Below are 27328 nucleotides of genomic sequence, written 5' to 3'. Positions count from 1 at the left end.
AAACTGATGATAAATCATATTACTTATGTTGTAATGTTAAATTCTGAAATTACAAAACTTCAATGCTTCTATATAAGGAAAGTATTACAAGCAGTTGGTAAAGCCAGTTTTTGTTATTCTTGACGTGTCTCACAATTCCGACTTTCCCATTCCACAAATACCATGAGAGCACTGTGCACTGACAGGGACAGAACTTCCTACTGCCTTGGCTTCAGTCTTTATAAAGGTACATCCTTGCTGCCACTAGATGGCAACCTGCGACAATTTCATGATTACCTTTAGTACACGATTCCTCTTTCATATTTTATTAACGAACTAAAAAATAAAGCTTTTTAAAAAACTCAACTATATCGCTATTAGAACTACATGAAATATTATTTTAACACTGTGTGTAATAATACATTTGCCTGAAAGTCACACCCAAGTCTGCAAACATATACTGAATTTTGTAATTATTGTATTTGAGCCGTATTATTACATGTACTTTTAAGTATAATTAATTGCCAGATCCGTTTTTAATCATAATAATATTGTGTTATTAAAAGGACGGAGAGGTTGGAATGACATATCCAGTAATTTAGAAAAACAAAATTTTAAGATTTACGGTTGCCATGCCAGCAGGGTCACCGGAGGGCCGAGTTACGGAAGTGACGTATAGAGCGAGCTGTTGTTGGGACACGTGATTTAGGAAGGTTGCTGTGATCTGTTTTGACAAGCAATGGAGCTCTTGGGACCAGCAGCGGAGAGCGTTGAAGCTTAACTTCTCCGGCGGCTGTGGAAGCTCGGCATCGCGAAGCAGAAGGAGAAATTCGCCAGATGACTTTGATTAGATTTCGGTACCGTCACCCGGAGGAGTTCGCTCCGACACGACCTGACTGTCGGCAGGAGAGGGGATTCAGACTAGGGGAGACGCTGGTAGCTTGCGGGCTTGCCACTTGCTAGCCGTTTGGACGGAACTGCTAGAGAGGACAAACAAACAAAACTTAACAGGAGCGATGATCCAACGAGCAGATGAGGGAGACTGCGTGTGCAAGCCGGCAGCGTAGTATCTTCCTTCTATACACGATGATTGGCGGAGCGTAGCGGACACATCATACTCGAAACGGGCGATCCGAACAGGGGCGCCTGCCTTTCCAGTGTCGCGGTCTGACTTGCTGGCGAGGGGATACTGGTAGACGTCTCGGTCCTGGATTCCTAGTTACCTACTTTAAGAGCTAAGTAGAGTAGCCGGGTCCGGGGAAAAAAGAGCAGGAATGAGACGGATGCACCGAGTGAGGGCGATTTTAGTTTGGCGAGTGTTTGGAAAGATGTGTATTGCTTAACGATAAAAGTTTAACGGCCGATACGTCTCAGTTCGGAGTTGTTTTGATATTTGCCTGCTCATCGGAGACAGCATCCAGTCGCCTTCGGCATAGAAAGAGGGGAAGAATCTGAAGATTGACGACGAGGGGGCGCCTGTGAAGGACAGTGGCAAACATGAAGCCAGAGAGAGGTAAACCGATCACTGTTCTATTTTTAACTGTATTTACAGCGTTTTGACCTCGTTTTCGTTGTTCGACGACTGGCAGATTTGTCTTGTTGCGACTGGCATTGGAAGGGAGAGATGATGTAACATCTGGTTAATCATTCAGATAGATAACTATCCACAAGAAAGCCTTTGTTTCACCAAGTTTTTTTTTAAAGATGGAGACATGACGCAAACCACTGTTTACCCTCAAACGTTGTCTTGTTATTTAATAGAAACCCGTATGAGTCGTAGTGCACATCTTATTTTGGAAGCCCCAAGATGTTGTGCCTTCAAGTCCGTGGATGAAATGATGCTTTGGCTTTCTGGCCGGCTGAGTAGCATGCACCCCCAGTGCCCCTTGTTATACTGTCAATCAGCCTTTGAGTCGTCAGGAACGTAAATATATTGACATGCTGCTGTTAACAGTTTTGTTGAATCATAACCAAACGGGGGGAAATTAAGCCATTTAAAAAATATCTGTACCCGTTAACATATAATGGAAGTTTATTAATTAAATGTAATATTTTTTTCATAGTTCCAACATACTCATGTAAGAAACCATATTGCTCAGTCCAGATCGCAAATCATCGATCACGAAGCAAAGTTTTATATATAATTTTTATAATTAAGTGTGCCCTGCGATGGGCTGGCCCCCCATCCAGGGTTGTTCCCTGCCTCGCGCCCATTGCTTCCGGGATAGGCTCCGGACCCCCCCGCGACCCAGTAGGATAAGCGGGTTGGAAAATGGATGGATGGGATGGATAATTAAGTGTATATTTCGCTGTTGCATAAACACTAGGTAAGGACAGGATTTATATATATATATATATATATATATATATATATATATATATATATATATATATATATATATATATATATATATATATATATATATATATATATTAATTAGTTACCAGCAGAGTTACTGAAGTGTGACTTAAAACCTTGAAAGGTTGGGTTGACTCAATAAGCCATTGAATGAAGACTGGTTTAAGTCACCTCGACTCAGATTAATTAAATTGAGCTTAACGGAACATTTTATACTGTCTTTTGACATTTTAAGTAGTCTTGCAGGTATTAATCAGTCTACAGATCAGCATAGCGCTATCGATGGCTTTTTGTAGGAGGCATCGGGTGCAGGCGAAGTGTTGCCGAAGCGAGCCGCAAACTTCCGAGGGGAAACACGTGACTGTCAGATCCGCGAGGCAGCCACCCGCTCCTCCCAGCGCTGCACGGAAAGGAAATACCAGCTACCTAACTAATCGGGGCAGCCAGATGTAACCAGTCTGTGCTCGCATGTTAAGTGTAGGAGTTCAACTGGTATGGGCACTTCTTAATAAATACTTCAATGACGTCTTTCTTGATGTGTGCATAAAATATCAGGATGTTTACCACTCGTATGTATTGTCAGTTGTGGGATTATTGTTTCTGGGTCACCCCTCAAAAGTCACCCCCCCAATGTAATGACTGTCACCCAAGCCTCAGGGGCCCCATGCAAATACGTAGTTTGAGTGGGAGTAAGCACCACCAGTGTTCCTGGTTACAAAAAGACTTTGATCGGACTGATGGTTTATCTGAATAAAACTTCAACTGTGATCATTAGTTTGTCATTCAGTTTTTACAGTTATATAACTTAAGTGGTCTTATGAGTTTTGATGGTTTTTGCAGTGCACAGTATTGATGCTGAAGTACAGTCAGCCCACTGCCTTGGTGCTGGGCTCTCGTTTGTGCCCAGCTGCCTGGGTGTGTCTCGGACTTGGTGCCTCCCCTCTGGTCTGCATTGGTCCCCTCCAGGTCTGCGTTTCCCCACAATTCTATAGTGTCTATAAACTCCTTTCAGCAGGAGTACGTGCATCGGCACTTGAGTGCTTAGACGGGCCGGCATGCTGTCTCGCTGGTACCTGCCCTCTGCCCTGGGCGTCCTGGTTTAGGTTTCAGGCTCACCAGGGCCCTGCTCTGGATAAACACTTCCCAGCGAATGAATGAAGGGTGGTATTGAATGATACAAGTTTTGATTGTATCCAGTTGTGACTTGGTTATTTTAGGGTTCTGTGCAAAAATTTTCCTTCATTTAGTCACTCCGAACAAGGAGTAACTTTTTCTAAATTACACCACTATTTGCACTATATTTTTTCATGCCTTCTCCTCTATATTAAATTACTGAGGTATCTATGTTGAGTTCTGGTTGAGAAAACTTTACTGTGGTATCCACAATGTCCTACTTGAACCATGGTTTAAAACACTGATCATGTTTGTAAGTGGCTCCCTTGGGTGTGAATTCACAGATCAGCCTTTTCCTCCCAGTCCTGGGGAGTTTGTTAGCCTGGGGGCAGGACATATTAAAAAAAAAAAAAAAACATTGGCAGTCACGGCCAGTTTTATAATTTTCGTATTTGTGTGTCATGAGTTACTTTTAAGTCTCATTTTACAAGCAGACTAGTTGCTTCAGTTCTTTTCATTTACAGAAATGCAGGAAGTAATCAGCTTGGGAGAGTCATGCAGAAAGAACACAGGCTTATAGATGTGTCCGCCTCTGCACAGAAGTTCTATGATGTGGGTTTTGTAGTCATAACAAGGTGGACTGTGTTGACGTTCAAGCCATTCAAGCGTGTTGATTAATCTGCATTAAACTATAGTAAACTATTACCAGTTGAAAGTCCATCCATTCATCATCCAAATACTTAATCAGCACAGTGTTGCTGTGACCCTGGTGCCTGTCCCAGGACACGCAAGCACTCGGCAGGGGACAGTCTGGATGGGATTCCAGTCCTTTCCCGCACAGAAATACCATTTACTGACACACCTAACAATTTCTGGATTTTAAGTTGCAAGCACAAAAAGTCGAGTGTTTGGTATAAAAGAGATGTATCGAGTATGAATCCCTATCAGTTCAGCTTGAAAAACTTGAATATAAGTACATTTCATACAAAACAAATTACACCAACAGCGTATATAACCAGTGTGATTGAAAGCTACCTTCTAAATTTAAGCTAGCCGCGTTACTGGTGTGCTAATTCAGCAGGCTAATGCTAGAGCATGGCTGAACCGATACAGAATTTACTGGAGTCTGTATGCGGTATTGAATTGCCTAGTGCAGTCGTTCATCCAGTCTGCTTCTAGTCAACAGAAGAGTTACAGGGGAAGCCCTATAAAATATAATTTAGCTATATACAGTAGTTAGATCACTCTGCAGGAGGCAGAGTTAAAAATAGCTCTTTAATGGGTACCCTGTAGCTCTGGGCTGTGTGTATTTGGCCCTAGCTTGATATTAACATATGCAACATATTAATGTTGTGTGTGTTTATATTTTATGTATTTTATGTGCTTTTTGAGCGAGATGGAGGTGGAGATTTGCGCGTCCTGTCCAGTCTGCTTTTTCAGGTACTCTACTTCAGTTTAACCATAAGCTGGTAGTGATCTTTGACATTTTTTGCTGTATGAAAAGACAAAGTTTTTTCCCCTTCAGTGTTTTTGCAGCTCATTTCCCAGTGTAGAGTCCTCCTCGCAGTTTTATCCATTTCCCGAATGACCCAGCTTTGCACCGTCCCGCTTTTTTTTTTTTTCCCAGGATTGATTTTCATGCTCGCTGCTGAGAATATCGCCAAGAACTTCTTTCCTTTAGCCTCCTGTACGGAATAGCGGCCATTAAAGTCTGAGCTTATTTCTCCATTGATTTGCGGAGCTCATTCCCAGATATTCAGATGTAAGGAGAGGAATGCCGTTAGTGATGAGTGTTTGGGGTTTCCACAATTGAAATTAGAACCTTAATTGACCTGAAGGGGGGGGGGGGGGGATCAGTAAGCACCTTCAAGACAATTTGCATATTACTTAAGCTTTATAATCTAAGTTTAATGTTATTTGAATGGATATAGAATAAATAAGCTGAATGATTATGACATGAAGAGTGGCTTCGGCCAGGATATTTTTGTTAGAGGTCATCGCTCCTGATGTAGCTGCCTTTCAGGTTCCAGACACTGTAAAGGCGAACACAGCAATGCAGACTCTGATGTCATCAGCAGAGACGGCCTTATTCTATAGCTATTGACTATGGCGCTCCAGATTGTGGTCACCCAGGGGGGTGGAGAGCCTCTCCGTTTGCACGGGGCCTGGTATTGTTTATTTTCTGACAACTCAAACATAGGTGGAAGTGTGTTGTGAAGTGGAACTGGCCATGCAAGAGAGAATGGAGGGTGGAGGATGGACGATGACCCATAAATGTGCTTTATGGAGGAGCTCAAAATTTGCCAATATTCACTATGACGGGAAAGAACGTCTTACAAAATGAGATTTTCAGAAATACGTTAATATGTGGTTATTAAAAAAAAAAAAAAGTCACCGTGGTCTATTTTTGCAGCCATATTTTTGGGTGTCATGGGTTAATATTAGTTCTTCTGCCAACCACCCCCGTCTCGTCTTAAAGTAGCACCTCCGCTCCACAGTAAAGCCATGCACGGTCAGCTCTATTTTTACTTTGGAAAGGGGCGGTTAGTCTCTTTAGGGCCTCATTGGAAATTTTTAGATTAAAACATTAATTAGTTTAAGGCTTTCACATGAGGCATGAGATGAAAATTAGTTCACGTTCTGTACAGTGTATTTCTTGCATGAGAAAACAGGGAAGATAACGTCTAAAGTACATTATCTGTTGTACCGTCTTTTTTTTTTTTTTTGGTGGGAGGGATTAAGTGGTAAATGGGGAATAGGGAAATTAATTTGAGGTATATGCAGTATTGTGTGTTACCGACTTGCAGAATGGCAGTACGCTGTCAGATGGCCCTGGTATAAATACTGTCAACATCCTGGAGTAAGTGTCGAGCATCCTCTGCGGGACGGTTCTGGAAGTGAACGTTCAAGTGAGACCTGCAGGAACAGGACGACTGCAGTTTTCCTCCTGAAGGCCGCCCGTGGCCTCAGAGAGCAGACAGGAGCCGTTATTTTGAGCCGTCACAGCAAGGACGGCGAGGACCATCTGGGCCTGTAATTCTGTCCTTTTGAAGTGAGATTGCTCTGGTGTCCAAACGACTCGCTCCCGCTTTGAGGGTGTCCCGTGGATGGCTGGGCCTTCCGGTGGTGCCTGAGCGTTTATAAATGGCGTGAGTGAGAGCCTGCCTACCCTGTGTGCCTGGCTGCTTCTCAGAGCTTTGGCACCTATCTCTGAGTTCCTGAGTTCCTCATCTCTTACCAAATCGATTGGTGGTCAACTCTATAGCCAGCAGTCTTTGATTTTGTGGAGGTCAGCATTTTGAAACCTGAACGATGTTTGCGATCCCTTCAGTCGTCTGTCTGAGCTTTTTAAGTCTTGTTACGAGTCAGGCAGACATAACAGTGACGTTTTCAGTGACGCTTCTTGACGGGGCTGTGGAGCTCGCTTGGTGGGATTCTTGGGCACAATGTAGGCGAGAAATTTAGTGCTTGCACGGCTGCATTCCTCTCACGAACGTCACAGACTGAGGAATGTGTCATTCCAGTGAAAGTCTCATGAAAAGAAGGAATTCCTCCCTCATTGAAACGCCCTGGTAAATGACAGGACCGGAACACCTTCTTCCAGCTTCTGTGAGACAAGCTTCCTTTTAACCTCCTGCCAGACCTGCAGGTGATCCGGGTGGAAACAATGGCATGATATCACTAGTTTTTGTTTTCGGTAGTGCTGCTCCCTCTGTAACTCCAAGTGTTTTCGGATTCCTGTCCGATGGTTCTGTGACGGGTGTTGGTTGGTGGCTAGGAGGTGTAGCTGTAAGCAGTTGGTGCCTTATCTCACGGAGCTGTGATGCTGAATGTCCCACTTCTCCTCAATAGCAAGGTCCATTGCACCAAGATCTCCGGCCTGGTTGGTTCTGACCCAGACAAAGCCCTGAAGAAGCCTGCTGTTCAGTCATTTGAACTCTCGGGTTGCTGGCCTTAGCTTGACAGCGTAACGCCAAGGGGGAATGGTGATTAATGTGATTAGCCTTGCTAGAAGGTTCCACTAGGCTACTGCTACACCAGGCTTTGAGTTTAAGCAGTTCATTGGTTCCCTATGGCTTTGTGTCACATGATGAGCTCATGCCAGTCATTCTGAGGATTCCTCTGTTTACCTCCAGCAGGGTGTTGCCATCCTCCCAACCCACAGACCAATCAGCTGACGTGCCTTGTAGTCACAGTTACCATGTGGTCGTAAACAAAAGAAAAACATCTGTGTGTTTTTTTTTGCCCGCATTATTTTACCAGATCTTTTAGAGACAGACCTGCTTTTTCAAATCAGAGTTCAGCTCTGTGTTTATACCATTCCTGGAAAAGGTACTTCAGATGTTCATTTATAAAGTGTGTCGTGAAGAACATGCGGGTTCGGTTAAAGCGGGGTATTAATGGGATTATGTAACGTTTGTCTGTGAGACGGTACAGAGATAAGGTGTTCCCACAGTCGCTACATGTGTGCTTTGGGTAATATGATCCACACCAGCCTGCATGGGAAACAGATGTGACTTCTTAGCAGGTCTGTGTTCCAGCGGCTCGCTGTCACCCCCTCCTGCAGCTACCCGGCCTGCATCCCGACCCAGGCCCATGCCTGCCAGAACCGTGCTGCAGTATCCTTGATCTTTATGTGGCAGCCCACTCTCCTTGCTCCGGCTCTGACCCAGATCTGGGTGCGGTGAGGTTGTGCATTATGTAACTGGCTGTTTTACGGGCTTCATCTTTTTCTTCTGTTTTTATACAAACGTAGATCTGTCCTTTTTTCATTTTGTATAATCCTGCTGAAAGAAGCAGCCATAAATGAACAGTTTTCCCAGCGTTTACAGGAACGTGGGGACCTGAAATTTTATATAAAGGGACATATCATTTGACTGTTCCTGCATAGGTGAGAATAAGCATGACTGGTGGGACTAAAAGTGGCAGTAATGGGTGTTTTTTTTTTAAATAAACCTTTCGGCTCTCTCTCTCTCTCTCTCTCTCTCTCTCTCGCTCTGTCTTTCTCTGGCTGTCTCTGTCTCTCTCTCTCTTCCTCGCTTGTTTGCTCGGCTTACTTTCCTCGCCAGAGCTGCTTTTGGGTGTATTTTCTCCATTTTGTTTATAGAGCTGAAGCAGCTGTCCCTAATGGGAGGGGGCACGTGTGGCAGCCCCACCCCAACAGGGGTGGTGGTGTGGGGGGGGGGGGGGGTATAGCTTCCCAAAGGGTAAAACCCATGGCCAGAGCAGTTTGGAGGGCAGAAGCTGAGAGTCGGAGCGGAGTTTACGTAATCCGAGTCTCAGCTGTGAACAGGAAGTTGAGGGCTGGGGGGGGGGTGTTGGGATTTCTCCTGATATGAGCCTGTCTTGTGTCTGGTATGAGTTACGCTTGGCTGGCATCTAATTTCTTGTACCGTCACAACGTCCCAATGACTTGCTGCATGATAAAAATTTCAGAGTGGAATGGGGGTCCCCCAATATACAATACCACTTTACCACAGTAGTGCCCAAACCTGGTGTGAACCTTGCAGTTAGTCTCCCTGCTGCGTTACTGACTGTCACTCAGCCCCTTTTCATATCTGCAAACTTCTGTCCTTCTGTACCGACACGTGCAGTCCAAGGTTTGGTGTGACACGGCAGGGTCAAATGCAGGATGGCTGCAGAGTGAGCGTCCCAGGGGGGGGTCCTTAGGCTGCCGTTCACCAGCTTTCCTGCAGGGAATTCTTATCAGAAAGCGATTTGCTCAGCCTGTTACCGTGGAATGCGAGAGATGCGGCCTCTGACAGTCTGCCTCTGACAGTCTGCCTCTGACAGTCTGCCTCTGACAGTCTGCCTCTGACAGTCTGCCTCTGACAGTCTGCCTCTTGATCCTTTGCTTATTTTCCTCCTCAGTTCATGCCGGTTTTGTACAAAGTGACTCGCTGTTCTGTGCCAGTAGCAGGAAACTTATGTGGGTCTGAACAAAGAGATGAGCGACATTGAAATGTTTTGTTGCTCTTAAAGAGATACTGGCCTTTAAAAAAAACCACATGGCTTTATGTCTGCGAGACCAAAGTAAGATGTTAATGTGCGTTTTTCTTGCACAGAACTGCAACAGGCTGCTTCCTGTGTAGTCCGCAAGCGTAATGAGTGATTCTCACAGCAGCAGAGAGATTTTGACAGTGAGCTGTCTTTTCAGGTGTTGATGTTTTTGTTTTCGCATGCCAGTGTTTTCTCGTGCAAATCCCCAGTGTTTGAAGGCTCCATCCTGCCGGCTCCCATCTGCAGCAGACAGACGGGGTCTCCCTTTCAGTCAGCGGCCATTTAAACAGTTCATTTGTTTTCTGGGTTTTGGTAATCCCCAGAGCCGGCTGCATGTCGGTGAGCCCGGAGCGGCGCCCCGGCTGGCGACGGTGCTTTTGATGGGCGCCTGCGCCGCAGCTGGGCCAAACTGACAGGAAGCCACACTGGAGCCGGGCAAGAAGTGAGGGGGGGGTGCCCGCCTCCCGGCCAATCGCGTCGCAGGGCTTGTTGCTATGTGAGCTCTGAATATGGCTCTTTCACAGAAAGGGTAGAGGGACTGCTCAATTGCCGTGCAGTGAGCGGAGGATGGGACACCTGAGGGAGTGGGGGGGGGGTGTGTAAAAATGACAAAAAAGAGTGAGCAGACAGCTGTGTCCCTGCCCTGTGCTGCTCCTGTTTCTCTCAGCGGTCAGAAACATCCAAGCGGAGCTTCTCTCTTCTGCTCTGTCGTTTTTTCCTAAATAATTAAGTGGAACATCTGACATATTTCTCAGTGAGCCATTTAAAAAATTTTCATATTGTCATGTGATCTGTATCAGACATCCCTGTCCAGGCGCGGACCGTGTCCGGCTGTGGCGCGGTTAGGGTACAGTGCAGCACTCTGCGTGAAGCTCTCCCCACCTCAAGGGTGTGTTTGGGGCGGCCCGGAGAGAGTGGCGATGGGCGTCCGTTATCATCAGCCAGACACGCGGCTGACATGGGACCGCGCTGGGGCGGAGGTGCTTCTGTCAGGGACGGAGCCACCAGGAGATCTCCTGTCTGCCTTGCGTCTCCTGCACCGGCGCCCATCCGGAGCTCCCTTCTGGTGACTGGTGGAGCAAGTGGCCAGTCACCACTCAGAAGAGCGTCCCGTCTTTACGTTTTATAGGTCAGGGGCTCTCAAGCTGTATTGAAGGTCCAAAGTTAGAGTTCTGGACCAATTTTCAATAACTAAACAGCATTTCATGAACTTAATTAATTATCAGTAACCTTCAATACAGACATCAATATATGACAATAATGGAAACTTTGTAACACTTGCTGATTGTTTCGACTCTGTCACTTGGGGGGGGGGGGGGATTATGGTGAGTTGTACATTTGTGAAGTTAGTGATTCTAAGCCATTCTTACGTTATAATGATTCATAAGGTGCATTACCGGTTGGGTCTAGATTAACTTGCGGTTCCACCTGCCCAGACTTTGAGAACCCCTGGTAAAGCTCATGTTTCCTGTCTAATAAAAAGGGTGGGGCAGGGGGGGGCTGTTTGTTATGCTCTGCAATGTACTAAGCTGCCTTGGCTCTGGTGGCCCGAATAACCCGTCAGTGCTCATCCAGCCACTGTGTTCTTGGAATTGCCCCTCGTTTGGGGTGCCGTATGAGATCTTCTGAGCTGAAGATCTGACAGATGGCTGACAGATATCTGCAGCTTGCCTGCTCTGCTGGATCTCCAAGGTGTTGCCTTGATAGACAAGCACCTGATAACCTCTTGGTCACTGGACCAGCCCATTGGGTCCCTGCTGTCTGTTGATAACCTAACACTCCCCCAGGAGCGGTGAAAGCCCTTCTGGAACCTTGTAGCTGCTCCTGTTCTGACTGAGGAGTCACCTTGGCCCACGCATGTCCCTTTCGCTGTGGTCCTCTGTGCCTCTGGGGGGAGCTCTTGCCATCACCCTCACCTTCTCACCCACTTACTCTTGTTAAGAGGGTAGCTGGTGTGATTCGCTTCTAGGGTCAGATTCCCGGACCTCACACCTACTGCTTTGTGTGTGATGGGATAAGGTCACATTCTGGAATAAGCAGGCTGCTAGAATGGGCTCTCTTTGTTCTTTGTTTGTCAGTAGGGCCTTTTTGTAGCGTCATCCGCTGTTAGTCTATGTGGATATGTGTGCCTGTGTGTATATATGTGAGGCTGGCTCATTTCCTGTTTTTCCAGCAGCCTTAGTAACGCAAAAAAAATAATGAATCTTTTTCAGCGTGTATCAGACCTCTGCATGACACAAGCTGCCAATGTGACAATGAGCAATAAAGTCTAGATGATTAGTTTAGTGCTGCACGTGAACATGAAGGCAGTATGAGTCACCCGTGGGGGTTGGGAGGCTTTCCTGAACAGTCAGGGGTCGGAGGTCAAATCGTACCAAATTAGGGGGATCTCTGGGGGTCAACCCGCGGCTGGTGAATGCTTTGGAGCTTTGTGAGTCAGAGCATTAGGTTGTCGAGTGCTTATGTTCTCATCAGTAGAGTTGCCTGGCTGTCTGGAACAACCACGCTGACGGACCCCCTGTTAATTTTTCTAAGTCCCCACCCCCCATCTGGATGGACGGCTGTGTCCAATATGGAGCTACGTGGCCTCCTGGAACCCTGCCTCTTGGACGGCTGTCAGAACCACAGCCCGCGTCCCCTGCCGTGACATTCTGCGGCTGCCATCGGTATCACTCTCACCTAGGACTGGGCTGTCCGCGATCCCACACGCCAAGTGCGCCGTCCTCAACGGAGTCGTCCAGCAGTGACGCGGAACAGCGGCATGCCTGCGGACTCGCTTCCTCTTCGCGGCGGGAACTGGAACGCTGTAGCCCAACAGTACAGGAGGTTCCAGCCAATTCGACTCCCAAACGGTGCCAGTTATGAGCCTCACAGATTATCAGTTTACACTTCAGCGATCTGTGTACTCACACGTAATCCCTGGAACATCGCCAAAGGCCTTAACGGGAAAAGCGTGGAACCCACAGTCTTTCAAACCCGCTACTGTCTGCCATGTTGTGTAAACCTCTTTGTTTGGCGGAGGAAAGTCTTTCATATTTCCAAGGATGTTGGGGGAGAAAAACCAAAGTGTTTGACCTGGACACACAGGGATACACTAAAGGGACGGTGCCTCCTGCTGAGGTGGGGGGGGGGGGGGGGTCAGTCTCCCCCGGAATGTCAGAGCCATTGTGAAAAATAGATCCCTGCATGGTGACCTTTATTCTGCTCTTAATTGGTTGCCGATTTTAATGCGGCAGTGGGCCGGCCTTAAAAGCTGCTATAAATGCACCGCCAGTGTGTCTCGTTTTACAGCGATTATTGCTGCTGTTTTAGCATGCGGCACAGGCTGCATTGAGGCACACAGGATTGGCGCCTGTTTGCTGTCCTGCCCGAGAAAGGAGATGGGGGCAGCCGCGTAGGATATGTGTGTGTTGTGTAAGCGGTGTAGAGTGGCCAGGCTTGCCACTTTGCTGGTGGAGGCGGCATTAATCTGGGCCAGTTCTCAAACTGGCACTGAGCATAATGTGCAGGAAGGTAAACATGAGCCTGTTATTACTCGTCGTTCTAGACAAGGAGGTTACTCTCATCGCGGAAAGCGATTTCTCTTGAGGTCTGTTTTTGTCTGGGCCCACTTTTGGCTGCAGCCCGGGTGGAGATCGTGCTGAGGGCGTTGCCGCATTATGCCGCCACCACCCAGCTGATCTCCAGGCTGTGCTCCAGAACCTCGGTGGGAACGGCTCTGATGATCCGCTTGCCACGTTCCTTAAAAGTGCAGTGAGCTAAGTAAACCCCACGGCAGGAGAGCACGCTCTGAGCAGAGTCCCGTGACACTGATCATCACCCAGTGAGGCTTGCACCCTGCACCCTGCATCCATGCCATGAGCCGGTCCAAAGCCTTCCTGATCCGTGACCTGCCTTCCCATTCTAGGTCACTGCTGCCCGGATTTGTCAGCAAAAACCTGGCAAATTTATCCCGAATAAAAAATTTACAGAATAGCCTCCTGGTTTATAAATTTCTTATGTTCTTTCCTGGGCCCTGTGCTCGTGATGCTCCCTAAGTGAGCAGCTGGTTCACCAGCCTTGATCAAATGAAGCAGGTGGATGCATCTGAGGGCACGGAAACATCCCGTTTCATGAAATGATCCGCGTGGGGCTCACAGAAACGGAATGTGCTCGCTGGCGTCACGGAGCCAGTTTGTCACGGGGCTTTTGTCCTCGCCGACTGCTGCAGCTGAGGTGCGGGAGATTTTTGTTTCTGTCTGGAAACGATCCTTTTGCCCCCCCCCTCCAAAAAAACCTTCCACCCCACTCCCACCCCCAGACCCCTCTCCTGCCATCTAGTAGCTTGATAAAGCTTTACCTTTAACCCAGCTAGCTGAAAACACCGGACTTCAAGGAGACATGAGTGGGAGTGGGGTTCAGCTGAGAGCAGCAGAGGGGCCTCTGATGTTTCCATGTGTTTTTGTTAGGTTTCCCCCCCCCCCCCCCTTTTCTCTCTCAGCGTGTCTTGCTCTGCTCCTCATTGTCTGGTGACCGGCGGGGCACCGTGTGTAACGGAGGCCCTCTGGAAGACTCCGTGTCACTGCCGACTGAGAGGCACGCCTCTCCCACCGCTAACCGGCCCCAGCTGCCAGCACTCTTTGGTTACAGGGGCTTGCGTCAGCTGCCCATCCTGCCGTTTTTGCTTTTGTTCACTCTGGAATTTGGCCTCTGCTTCTTCTGACGTCTCTGCATGCGGAATATCCCTGGCCGGGATTGATCCTGAATTCACTAGGTGCTGTGCTCATCTGTACCTGGGAACATCCCTGGAATCTCCATGCACCGTCTTCTACCATGCCTGGAATCACCAGGTGCCATGCTTGTCCACGCCCACAGTTGGTCTTGGGGTCACCAGCCACCGTGTTCGTCCACGCCCGCAGTCGGTCTTGGGGTCACCAGCCACCGTGTTCGTCCACGCCCGCAGTCGGTCTTGGGGTCACCAGCCACCGTGTTCGTCCACGCCCACAGTCGGTCTTGGAATCACCAGCCACCGTCATCCTTCGTGTTCGGGATCGACCTCTGAATCACCAGGCAGAGTTGATCACGAGTCACAAAATTAGAGTCTGAGTGAAGACATTACTATTCATCAAAAATATAACCACCTATTTGTTTTTTTCCATTAGTAACTGATGCGACTAAATGGGAATCACCACTTGAACAGTTCAAAATATGCATGTCTCATAGTTCCTTGGGCTTATATACATCTTCAAAGTAATTGACTTGTAACTGGTTATTTTTTGACTCAGACTTGGCTCCGACTCTTTGATAGTGACTTGTGGCTCTGTTGAAATTTCTACATATGCGGAGTCAGAAGTCAATTTAAGAGTGACTCGACTTCCCATCTCTGTCACTAGGTACGGTGCTCATCCATGCCTCAGATTAACCTTGGAATCACCAGGCGTTTTGCTTATAACCACCTAGGATTGGTCTTAGAATCACCAGGCGCCATGTTCATCTGTGCCTGGATTTGGCCTCGGAATCACCAGGCATCTTGCTCATCCATGTTCGGGATCAGCCTCGGAATCACCAGGCGCCGCGCTCATCCACGTTCGGGATCAGCCTCGGAATCACCAGGCGCCGCGCTCATCCACGTTCGGGATCAGCCTCGGAATCACCAGGCGCCGCGCTCATCCACGTTCGGGATCAGCCTCGGAATCACCAGGCGCCCCGCTCATCCACGTTCGGGATCAGCCTCGGAATCACCAGGCGCCCCGCTCATCCACGTTCGGGATCAGCCTCGGAATCACCAAGCCGCCGCGCTCATCCACGTTCGGGATCAGCCTCGGAATCACCAGGTGCCGCGCTCATCCACGTTCGGGATCGGCCTCGGAATCACCAGGTGCCGCGCTCATCCACGTTCGGGATCGGCCTCGGAATCACCAGGCGCCGCGCTGGTCCACATGCAGGATCGGCCTCGGAATCACCAGGCACTCTGTTCGCCTTGCTTATGCTTTTGTACACAGAGTTCTGTGGTGGAGACAAACGTGAATGAGGCCCCATTATCTCCCCCACTTGAACCCATGCCAAGGCAGGCAGGGGAGGCCCGGGGGGCCGAGGCTTGTTTGGCGTTCCCCTGGTTCCTCTGCACACATTCTGCTCCTTTTGACTTGTGCATATTTTAGCTCCGGATTACTGCCCAGCAGCAGAGCTGCTACAGACGCTAACAGGAGACGATCGGCTGTCTGTGGGTGAGCCAGCACTCCGGCTCCGGAGCCTCTGACTGCTCAGCAGCCTCATCAACATTCCATTTGCTCCTTTTTTAAATTTTATTTTTTGTTGGTCAATTCCTCAAATAGCCCAAACAAAACATTAAAGTTTGCCTGGGAGTTTCACGATTTCAGCCCCCTCCAAATGCTCATTTCTCATGTTGTCCAAACATTTGCCATCTTACCGTGATAACAAGGCCTCTGTGTTCAGTTTCGCTGGAAATGGTGTGACAGTTGCTATGGTGCTGCGTTTTGACTCTCGGCATTGTGGGTAATTCTCATACGGCTTAAATGGTGGCTTTGTTATGTGCTACTCCTGTTTCGCTCTGGACTTCACCCTTCAGTTAAAATTATTAAAAGTTATTTTAAATTTAGTCTGGGAGTGTGACTTGGAAAAAACAGACATATGGCCAGCTGTGGAAATTAGGTGTTCAAAGGCAACCTTTTTGTATGGAATGGGCGGAATGAACTGGAACAACTGTTTTATCCTGGCCTGCCGAAGGCCCACACGAAGAGGTCCTTCTGTTGTCCCTCCCCAGGGGAGGCTGGAGACCCGGTGCCCCATCCATTCCCTCACTGGCTCCACATGCTAGTGTTGTCAGTGGGACGGTGGCTAGAACCAGGACATATCTCTTCAGTCACCTGAAGGGCGCCGGTTAGGATGAACTAGCCTGTCGTTGTGTGAGCTCCTCCCTCAGCGTTCATGGGTGTGGTGTCCAGGCTGATGCTCGGAGCTCACCCCCAGCTGAGAGGGTGGATCCCGGCCCTTTGAAACTCTGTAACTGCCCCCAGAATGGAGCAATCTGCTGTTAGAACATGGTTCCTGCTTCTCCCACTACCTTGTCATTTAGGTGGTTCCTGTTTTTACAGACATGAAAATGCTTGGTCGTAGATCCCAGTAGCTATAACACATTGATGCTAACAGTGTTTTTCTAACCGGACCTTAGGGAACCCCCAGACTGCCCGTGTTTTTGTAGAAATGTGGAGTGTCTGGCAGGGAGCTGGGTGGGAGTGTCAAGGGGTTCCTGAGGACCAGCTAGGAAACACCGGATTGGAACAGCCGTTGTGTGAGATCCGCTTCCTGAATGATCATGTCCCATTTGGGAGCTTTGCTCACCCGATTAAAGGATGCACCTGCGAAATGGGGGTGCCGTCACTGACGTTAAATTCCCTGCACTAACATAATCTTAAACTAGCAATCAGTGCCTTTTTCCTTTTTAAAAAGGCTTCTTTGCCAAGAAATGAATGCCAGTAAGGTGAAGTAATTTGAAATTGGCCGATTATAACTGGCGGGTAGCCCCGTGACCTCACCTCCCCCGTGTCTATGTGTGGAGTCTGAAGGGTCTGCCCATGTTTTTGAGTCTTCTGGTCTCCTCGTGTCTCTAAATCCCCCGCATTCTGTCTCTTTGCCTTACAATGACCCCCCCCCCCCCATCCATCCAGGGTACCCCCTAACTTGTCCTAAAACTTCCACTGTATGGAATATAAGATGGATGAATTGCCTAGCAAAACACAACAACAAAGGAGGGACTGACTTCACGTTCTTCATCTCTGTTGTTAAATAAAACATAAGTTCCTGTTAATTCAGCCTGTGCGCTCACCTGTTAGAAATGTAAAGCTGAATCTGCCAGCTCGCCCCGCACCCCCCCACACACCCCAGTGTTTATTTTAACCTCACAGACATGTAACCGAGCTTCAGCGATGTGCTGTAATGAGTCACAGTCGGCTTGCATCTGACACCCTCCCCCCCCCCCCCCACCCCCAGATTGACACACCACGGCTCTGTCTTAGGCTGTGAATCTCACAGGGGCCTTACTACAGAGAACAGAGACGAAATTCTCCTGGGGGGGTGTTTGGATTCGGACTGAAGAGGCAGTTACGGTTCAAGGGCGCCCTATGCAGCATGTATAGACTGTGAAACGTTTTCACAGAATACACTGTGATCAGATTTCAGTTTTGCTGCTTCTTTTGTGTTCAGATAGTATAAAGTTTGTGGCTGTAAGGGACTGGGGTTAGACTTGTTTTGTTGGATCAAAACCATCTGGTCCATCTTTCCAAGTCAGAGCTTGTCTTCTTGATGTAGATAAAAGTTGCTGGAGGATTGACAGGCACACGCTGTCCCGGCAGTCCAACCCCAATGTGAGCGGCAAGCCGGCGTTGGCCCCAGCGTGGCATTGCTACATGTACTGTGTGCCCTCCTGTCTTTTAGTTACGCTCCCCCATAGCACAAAGGCAAAGGAATCCTAAATGTGAGATGGAATATAATGCAGCTTTTACATTTTAACTACCGTGTCGGGCAGATGCCGGGGAGGAGTACTTTGAGTACGACGCAGAGGAGTTCCTGGTGTCCCTGACCCTGCTGATCACAGAGGGCCGCACCCCGGAATGTTCCGTGAAGGGCCGCACCGAGGGGCTCCACTGCCCGCCTGCGCAGACTGCGCAGCCTGCCCACAACAGACACGACTGCAGCGACAAGCTGCCGCAGGTAGGAGGCGTCAGGGCTGGCGTATAAAAATGCACACAACGTTTATGTAAATGCGCATGATCTGCATTTAGGGTTCGGTGAAACAACTGACCGTGCACCAAAGAGCAACACGCTGCTAGTTATATGCTCATCCTGAAATCTTAACAAATCACATCCAACCAAGGCAATTTGCAGAAAGTAATACATGAATGAAAAGAATGGAATATAGCTCAATTGATTATGCTTGGTGTGTCATGTGTCTGTTTATCACACTTGGCCTCCAGCAAAAAGTAATTATGTATTTGTGGTGAAGGTTTTTTTAAAAAACCATAGTATTGCGATCCAAGCCTAGCAACTCTCGAGCCTCTTGTGCTTGCTGTTCGTTGGCCATCGGCTTGGGCTGTTTTGACCCGCCTTCCCAAATCCCCGCCCCCACCCCCCATAGTGCCGGCAAGCCCGGAAGACGCGGTCGGAGGTGATGCTTCTCTGGAGGAATAACATCCCCGTCATGATCGAGGTGATGCTGTTGCCCGACTGTTGCTATAGCGACGGGGGACCCACGACGGACGGGAACGACCTCAACGATCCTGCCATCAAACAGGATGCGCTGCTGCTGGAGAGGTGGACCATGCACCCTGTTCCCAGGCAGTACGTGTTGCTGGTCCTTCGGTCTGGAGAAGGGTGTGGCTGGGCACAGTGGCAGGTTGTTTCTGATGTACAGTGTTGTGGTGTTCTGAAGGTTTGGAACCAGCCACAGGTCCTCTATGTCCTATGCTCACTCAGTTCCGCCTTGAGTTATTACCTTAAAGCTTCTATGTATGGGACGTCGATAATGACCGCGATAATTTTCCATAGTAGACAGCACTGAGTGTCTGCTTTGCCTCTATGAGCAGGAGCGGGGACCGCTTCATTGAGGAGAAGACCTTGCTTCTGGCCGTCCGCTCCTACGTGTTCTTCTCCCAGCTGAGCGCCTGGCTCAGCGCTTCCCACGGGATCGTGCCCAGGAACATCCTGTATAGGTGAGCGAAGCACATGATGCACTGACCATTGCTTGAGTGCGTCCTAGGTGAGGATTATCTATGAATAACCACAATGAAATAGGCCAGCATATTATGGATTCAGCATCTGAAAGACTTTCAGAACAGGTTTTCTTTGCTTTGTTTTTTTTCCAAGACATGTTGGCTGATTACTGGTTTTATTTCCTGTCCGGCAGGATAAGCGCAGCTGATGAGGAATTGGTGTGGCATTTTTCCCAGCCCCCAACCGAGCATGCTTTTCCGGTTCCCAACATCTCTCAGAGTGTAGCCTTGAAAGTCCGCGTCCAGTCCCTTCCAAGACAGCCCAACTATCCAGTCCTGAAATGTAGTATCCACACCAGCCTGAACTTCTACGAGAAGAGGGGCCGTGACCGTGATAGGAAGCCCCCTCAACGGTGCGACATCAAAGACGCCAGCCAGCTTCACAGCCGAGGCTCCTCCCCCTTTGCTCGCCCCACCCACTCCCAACATGGAGTTGGTGGCTCCAGGATTAGCCAGTGCCCTGAAGTCCTACCTCCCAACAAACCAGCTAAATGGCTCCACCCAACATTGACGAGAGCTCCCAACACTCAGCCATCAGAGGGTCATATGATGTCAGCCAACGGCACAGAAGCCTCCAAGGTGCTAGCCCCTGAGATGCCAGTGAGATCTTTCAAATCCCTCTCCCTGGTGGACCACCTGACGACACCCAGCCCCAGCCTCAGGCCTCAAGTGGGGGAGACCAACCCCCTGATCGGTAGCTTGCTCCAGGAGAGGCAGGAGGTCATTGCCCGAATCGCCCAGCACTTGAACTATTGTGCTCCCTCTACCCCACACATCCCTGACAGTCTGTTTGGCAGCATGCCGATCCAAAGCCCAAAGTCCTCCTGGGTTCCACCCACTGAGGACGTCCTACTGAAGAAAGCCAAGGAGACCCACTGCACAAGCTACAACAGCACCCACCCAGAACATGTGCATGATGTCAAGAGTGGACCCTCTGCCTCGGACACCCCTTTGCGTCGCCCATATGTCACAGGTAAATCTGACAGTGAGTCCAGACTTTCCCCAAAACTGGCCACCTGTAGGAAGTTGGTTTTACCTGACCCCACCGAGAACTCAAGGATATCAGACGTGGTGCAAGATATCTCCAGACTCATCCAGGACACCTTCCAGCAGTCTCAGAGCAGATGTAGTAAGCTCATGCAGGGGGCACATGTAAATTACAACGGCGTATTGAAATCGGCAGAACAGAATAAGGAGCCGTATAGTCAGCAGAATCTTCAGGGGCGGTCTGAGGCTCCCTCCCCAGACCAAGCCAGTGCAAACGGCACAGACTCAAACATTTGCACAGATTCGAGATGTGGCAGACTAAAAGTCACAGACAGCACCTGTCAGAGACATTCCCATGAGCATCAGAGCACAGCCCTCGCGAAACTGGAAGAAACGCTGTTCAGACCAGAGCTGAAAGCTTCGGACAGCTTGCAGAACACCAGGAAGAGCAGCTGCGGCTCGTCGGGTGCCCTAGGGAGACCTCGGCGACACGAGGAGCCTGCTCAGCAGGGCGGCTCCAGGCTGGCTCGAGATATCTCCCCTAAAAGTGTCGCTGGACCCATAGGTGTGGATCTGCAGGTGCGTTCCCAGCCTCAGGACGAAAACGTGGACCCCTCCGTAGGTGGGAGCCCTACCGGCACTGTCCACAGAACCCCAGCCAAGGAATGTCTCCAGAATGGTGATGTTCTGGTGAGTCTTTGATGTGGAGGACAATAAAAAATCATCTAAACATCATCTATACACTCAGTCTGCGTCAGAAATATAGATTGTGAACATATGATTAATATACCTTATATCACTGGATATGAAAAATGTGTATTTTTTTTATTTCTGTTTCATTAATAGATAATATTACTGTTTTGCGTACAGAGAACAAGTACCCAGTTCACCTTGAGGGCGCACAATTTGTGGAAGAGACAGAATCGCCACTCTATAGATGGGACGGCTTTCCACCCCTGCACTGGACTTCCTCTGCTTTCCAGTCCTGTGAGTCTCTCCCGGGTTTGCATTTCACAACTGTTGGACGTAGATGCATTTGTGTATTTTTAACTCTCATTCTGACGCCCACTTGTCTGTCTGCTTTATATATTCAAATGGCATGTAAAGTCCAGTCCCTGTTGTTGTCTTTGCCATCAGCACTGGGCGTCTAGTCTTGTGCCGATGACTTAATCCAGTATTGCACTTTCTTCAGGGATGGGTGGACAGAACTGTGGTTTCTGCATAGTTAGATAGGAAACAGAGGCACACTTTGCCTTTGGGTGTGGAGCTCTTCTTTAGAAACTGGTTTTACTGACTGGCCATGGGACTCTATTGGACTTTATTATCTTCTCCATGAGTCCAGAATCGTCTTCCCCTGAAGCAGCTTTTTTCACTATATGTTCTGTGTAAAAGTTGAATGAGTATAGTTATAGTATGTATCTTTACCCAACTCCTTTAACAATCAATTTTCATATTCTGCCATGACTGTGGCTCCTAGTATAGAGAGTCATCATAAGGACAAGTAGTTACTCTAGTACATCCATTATCCTGAGAATATTTCTTAGCTTGACATAGCATAACAAAACAGCTTTGTTGTAATCAATGAAACGCATGTTGACCCTCTTCTGGTATTCATTGGTTTATTCAGCCATCCTTTGTGCGTCAGCAGTGATGTTTCTTGTTGAATGATGTCTCCTTCCAGAACTCAGCTCATATATCATTCAAACTTTCTGTATAGGGCTCTGCTTATTGGCACTACATTTACTTTGTTTGCCCTGTGTATTACTGTCTTTGTACCTTATCTGTTTGGCACTACATCCATGTCCGGCTGTGCATTATGTTCTTGGTGCTGTTTGCACCAGAAGTTCCCCCAGGGATCAGTCAATCTTAATCTCTTACTTACTGCATTGAATGATCTTTAACAAAATCTTAGTTCTATGCAAAATAAGGAAAATTGTACAGTAGTCTGCACACTCCTTCATGTCTCCAGTCTTTGGTATAGGAAAATGAACCAGACTCTTCTAATCTTCTCTCAGCTGTTTCCCAGTTTTGTTGGGATACCGTATTTTCCGCACTATAACGCGCACTGCATTATAAGGCGCACCGTCAATCAGTGGTCTATTTTCAAACTTTTTCCACATACAAGGCGCACCGGACTTTAAGGCACTTTAAGCAAAACAAAACAGTCAGATAAGCCAGTCAACCAAAATTTATTTTACATCACGTGTTCACAATGACTGTTAACATTGTTCAAACGTTTATGAGCGTCTTCACTACTCTTTAACACGTAAAAAAACAAGAGTCTTATACCGCTAAATCAAAAGTCAGCCTATTAACAATAACTGTAGCCTTAATGCTAGTGGTGCGGCTTTGCAGTTTACCAAAGTCATACTAAAACATTCAAATCGCTTCGAGTTCAGTATGCACAACAAAAATTAATCCACGTTTAAAGCGCACTGGATTATAAGGCGCACTGTTATTTTTTTAAGAAAATCAAAGGCTTTTTAGTGCGCCTTATAGTGCGGAAAATACGGTAAGTTGGTCAACACTTTGATTCTTCTTCGGTTGCTTGCGACATTTCTGTTGGGATGGCATCTGTTCCAATGGCCTTCCAATTAGGTAGTGGTCTCAACGATAATCAGACGACCTCTTCTGTCTGCAAAACCTTTTCTGTCTCTGTTAATGCCTTTGCTTCAGAGGTCCTCTCTTATTTTATGTATTCCATCAGTCTCTGTTGATCTTTAAGTGTAGAAAGAAGTTGTGTTCATTTGTATTGCATTCGTATATTTTTCTGATTGTAAAAGTGTTGTGATGATACATTGCATTTATGTATTTGTTTAATGCTGTCATTTTGTGTAACTAAAAATGTGCTACATATGTATTTTTCAGGTTCCTCAAAGAAAGTCACAGAACGGGTGCTTCGACTTGGATACATCTCTGCTTCGATACAATGGTCTGCCATTGGCTGCTAATAGAAGGTACTGCTAACATGCTTCACAAATGACTGCAAATGTCATCTACTGTACTTTCTATTGGCACGATTTCAAAATACCAGAATAGCATTGCTTTAGAAAGCAACATCAAAATACCGTATAGATATGTCTGGGGAAATATGAAAATTGCATACTGCCCAAGTCTAATTATGTGCTTGTTCTGAAATCACTGCCTACAACATATTCCCAAAAAACTTGAGACAGGCAGTTTAGGACTGATAACAATGTGGCAAGTTGAAATAAGATAATGTGAAACTGGTTATGTTAAAAAGCTGAAGCAGTCATGTAGCAGGATATAAGGAACCTTCAAAAAAAGGTCTAGTCCTTCAAGAGCTAGGATGGGTTGAGGCTTGCCAGTTTGCCCACAGATGCGCCAGGGAATAATACAGCTCTTTGAGAAAAGCGTTCCCCAAAGACAAATCAGTAGGGTTTTGGATGCTTTACTCTCTATAGCGCACAATATAATTAAAACATTCAAGGAATCAGGTCAAATCTCAGTGTGTAAAGAGCAAGGCCGAAAAGCACTTCTGAATGTGCGCGATCTCCGATCCCTCATGCCCCTTAAAAGCCCTTCAACTGTCTGTAATGGATATATGATGACATGGGCTCAGTAATTCTTCAGTAAACCATTGTCAGTCAACGACATTTGCCACTGCATCCACAGATGCAATTTAAGGCTTTGCTATGCAAAGCAGAAAGCTACACATTGACCCTGTCCAGAAGCACCAGGAACTTCTTTGAGCTTGGCCTTGTCTGCGACGGAGAGTAGCACGGGGCAATCCTGTCTTCTGGCCTGACTAGTTAACGTTTTTGGTGATCAGTTCGCAGGCTGTTGACGTGTGATGTAGCGGTGCTGGAGTTAGCCATAAGCTAACCATGCCTGCTCCCCTCTGCTTTGTGTTTAAGAGCATGTCGGAAGCGGGAGGCCGGCCAGGATGAGGGGGAGCAGCAGCAGCTGAGCACAAGCGCACCTTCAGGGAGCCTCAGCCTTCTGGGAAACTTTGAGGTAATTCGGGGCCCCGCCCCCAGCAGCTGTGGCACCTTGACCTAGAAATCAGTGATTTAATGTTTAGTTAGAAACCTGTGGGGTTATGGTTTGCTAATGATGCCATTTGTAATTTTCTTATAATTAATAAAATATGTAATACTTCCTACCATCAGACTCACTGGTCAGTACTGGGTATGGGTACTAAGTAAAACACCGCCACGTGATTCCTCCGTACACCACGATATCAGTTTGTTGGCATCAACATCACATCTCCACAGGAATGTGTGCTCAACTACCGCCTGGAGCCCCTGGGCACCGTCGAGGGCTTCACTGCTGAGGTGGGGGCCAGCGGGACGTTCTGCCCGAGTCACATGACCTTACCAGTCGAGGTGTCCTTCTACAGTGTCTCCGACGACAACGCCCCTTCTCCCTACATGGTTAGAAAACCAGATGCTTTTAATCAGCGATTGACTCACCTAGCTTAGATAAAGCCTTTCCTCTTTCTGTCCAGCATTTTTTTTTATATATTACCACCTGCTTTTGTTAAGACTATTCAGTCATTCTTTTCCCCTATAATCTTTTTTTATAGGGTGTCATAAATTTGGAGTCTCTCGGTAAACGGGGGTATCGAGTGCCTCCATCAGGAACAATTCAAGTGGTGAGAGCTTCATTTTTTACCCATAAGCTAATGTGCTCTTTGTCAAGCCTCCTGCTAAATGTGATTCCTTTGTGTACATGGGATTTGAATTAAAAAAGAAACAGATTCAGATTCCCAGAGATTCCATTCTAATCGCTTATTTCAATCATCTATCTTAAAAGTATAACAGTATCACCTACACAGCAAAGTTAATTTTTTCCTGTCACTTAATCTGAGATTTGATACTGCTGTCACAACACAATTGCCGCAGTTTCAGGAGAACAAATGAAATAACACGACGGGTTCTTCGACCAGTAGAATACACACACAGCTCACAAATAAAGAAAATGTGCCCCCTAGTGTTGGGTGGTAGCATACTACAAATTATATTTTAGTGCTTATTCAAATGCTGCATTTTATTACTTAAAACCAGTTATGTGAAATGTATGCTGTGATTGTTTTAATACTATATTATATATAAAAAGTAAAAAAAACAACAAGACTTTAAATTGAAAAATTTTTTGGATATGAATCCAACAATTTCCCTTCTCTGTTCCCTGACAGACCTTATTCAACCCAAACAAGACAGTGGTGAAGATGTTTGTGGTGATCTACGATCTGAGACAGATGCCAGCCGGTCACCAGACATTCCTGCGACAGAGAACCTTTTCTGTTCCTGTTAGGCGGGAAGCCAACGGCAGCAAAAAGCCCCTCCCATTAAGTCAGGAGAGAACTCTGCGCTACCTCATTCACCTGAGGTAACTCAAACTGCTCCGTTACCTGCTTAGCCAGGGTCTTAGCAATGCAGTAGTAGAGTAGTAGTGGAGATATGCTTTGACTTCATTTCTTCTAAAGAGAGGTGAATAGTTCAAGTCCGGAAAGTAAAAGTTCAGACCAAAATATTTATTTCAAGCAACCAGTTGAGCATAGTCAGTCATAGAGTACTCGACTGGTTGGTTGGGAAAAAAAAAAGTCTTGGTCCAGATTTGTACTTTCTGGACCTGAACTATCCACCTCTGCAGTGCTTCACACTGTGTGTTGTTCCTAACGCTGTGTCACCTGACACATGATAGAATAACCTCTTCCACTGTCTCAGGTTCCAGAGCTCTAAATCTGGAAAGATCTACCTCCATAGAGACATTCGACTTCTTTTTTCTCGCAAATCCATGGAAGTGGACAGCGGTGCTGCCTACGAGCTCAAGTCCTTCACAGAGTCCCCAGCCGACCCGCCCTTCTCTCCCAGATGCTAACCCTCAGTTTGAGGCACCATCCTAAAAAATATATGACTTAAAAATATATGAGACAGTTTAATTTTCAGTGGGGTGCTTTTCTCTAACATGGAAAAAAAATTCAGTTGCTGATAGATTTTATTTTTGATTGGCCAATGGATGAGTTTTAATTTCAACTTCAGACCTTTTCAAGTCTTTGGTGTTTGTTAGTGTCGTAGAAGCATCACACATTGGACTGGGCTTTGGGGCAGTAATGAAACAAGCAGTTGAGCCAGAATAAGTTACAAGATGGTGTCAGAAGAGCACTGTGTATTTCCAATTTAACTGGAAATTGATAAGATCCTTTGTTTGTACTGTTACAGAACCACATTATCGGAAGAGTTGCAATATAAAGAAATGACCTTACTAGCTTAGTCTTTACATTTGTTTCAGTTATTTAATATTTAAATCATTTCATTTACTGCACCTGTGACATTTGTCATGCTACGCATTATGATGTAGGGCAAAAGTATATGTAAATCATACAATGTATTTTTTGAGGGTAATATTCAGAGCTGAAATATAGATATAAAGCAATCTTTAAACATGCACACGTATCTGCATATTTCTTTATTTTAAGCAAAGAATTTGAAATAAATTTGACCATCTATATTCAGTTTATCTACCGTCATGTATTTTTGTTGGAGTTTTATGCATTTTTTTATTTTTTTTTTTTTTTTAAGGGTTTGAGTTGTGGTGCATAGGGCACTGAATCTTCAGCAATAATTTATGATCCATTTCACCATTCTGCCAATTTTATATTTAAGTATGCATCTGAGCAATAATATGAATGAGCAATTATGTCCTATTACACTAACTTGGCAATACAGTGGACCCTTGACTTATGAACTCAATTCGTTTGCGAGGGCTGGTTGTAAGTCAAGACTGTTTTTCCCATAAGAAATAATGGAAATACCCATAATGTGTTATACCTCCCAAAACACCCCTTACCTAAGCTTTTCATAATAAAAAAGGGTTGTATAATGTGTGTAATTTACCAGAAACACCAATAATTTTCCTAGTGTACTCACCAAAAAGTTATAAAATGTGCCCAGCCTACCAAAAACAACAATTTCATACTGTACTCACCATTCAAGTTGACATCTTTGGCTTGCAGGAAGGGTGGAGGGGGAGGATGAAATGGAAGGTGATTATTGTTTGGAAGGAGAGTAGAGATTGTCGAGATGGTGGATTTCGAAATGCTGTAGATATTAGCGAGATCGGTCACGAATGCAACTCTCATATTTCTGCACAATTT

General features: G+C 46.8%; 1 protein-coding gene across 1 annotated transcript; it reads left to right on the top strand.

The window, feature by feature from the left end:
• The first annotated feature begins 668 nt into the window (after positions 1 to 668).
• atosa (atos homolog A) lies at positions 669 to 26686 on the top strand. Its single transcript, XM_023814071.2, has 12 exons — positions 669 to 1492; positions 17976 to 18160; positions 18585 to 18787; positions 19033 to 19158; positions 19353 to 20895; positions 21076 to 21192; positions 23074 to 23162; positions 24084 to 24183; positions 24444 to 24602; positions 24755 to 24823; positions 25367 to 25560; positions 25899 to 26686. Exons 1-12 carry the CDS (start codon positions 1477 to 1479, stop codon positions 26050 to 26052), a joined length of 2955 nt encoding a protein of 984 aa, XP_023669839.2. The 5' UTR covers positions 669 to 1476; the 3' UTR covers positions 26053 to 26686.
• The last annotated feature ends 642 nt before the right edge of the window (positions 26687 to 27328 follow it).

The sequence above is a fragment of the Paramormyrops kingsleyae genome, chromosome 11 (assembly GCF_048594095.1).
Source record: "Paramormyrops kingsleyae isolate MSU_618 chromosome 11, PKINGS_0.4, whole genome shotgun sequence".
NCBI classification, from domain to species: Eukaryota; Metazoa; Chordata; class Actinopteri; order Osteoglossiformes; family Mormyridae; genus Paramormyrops; species Paramormyrops kingsleyae.
This window is presented reverse-complemented; position numbering and strand designations above follow the sequence as displayed.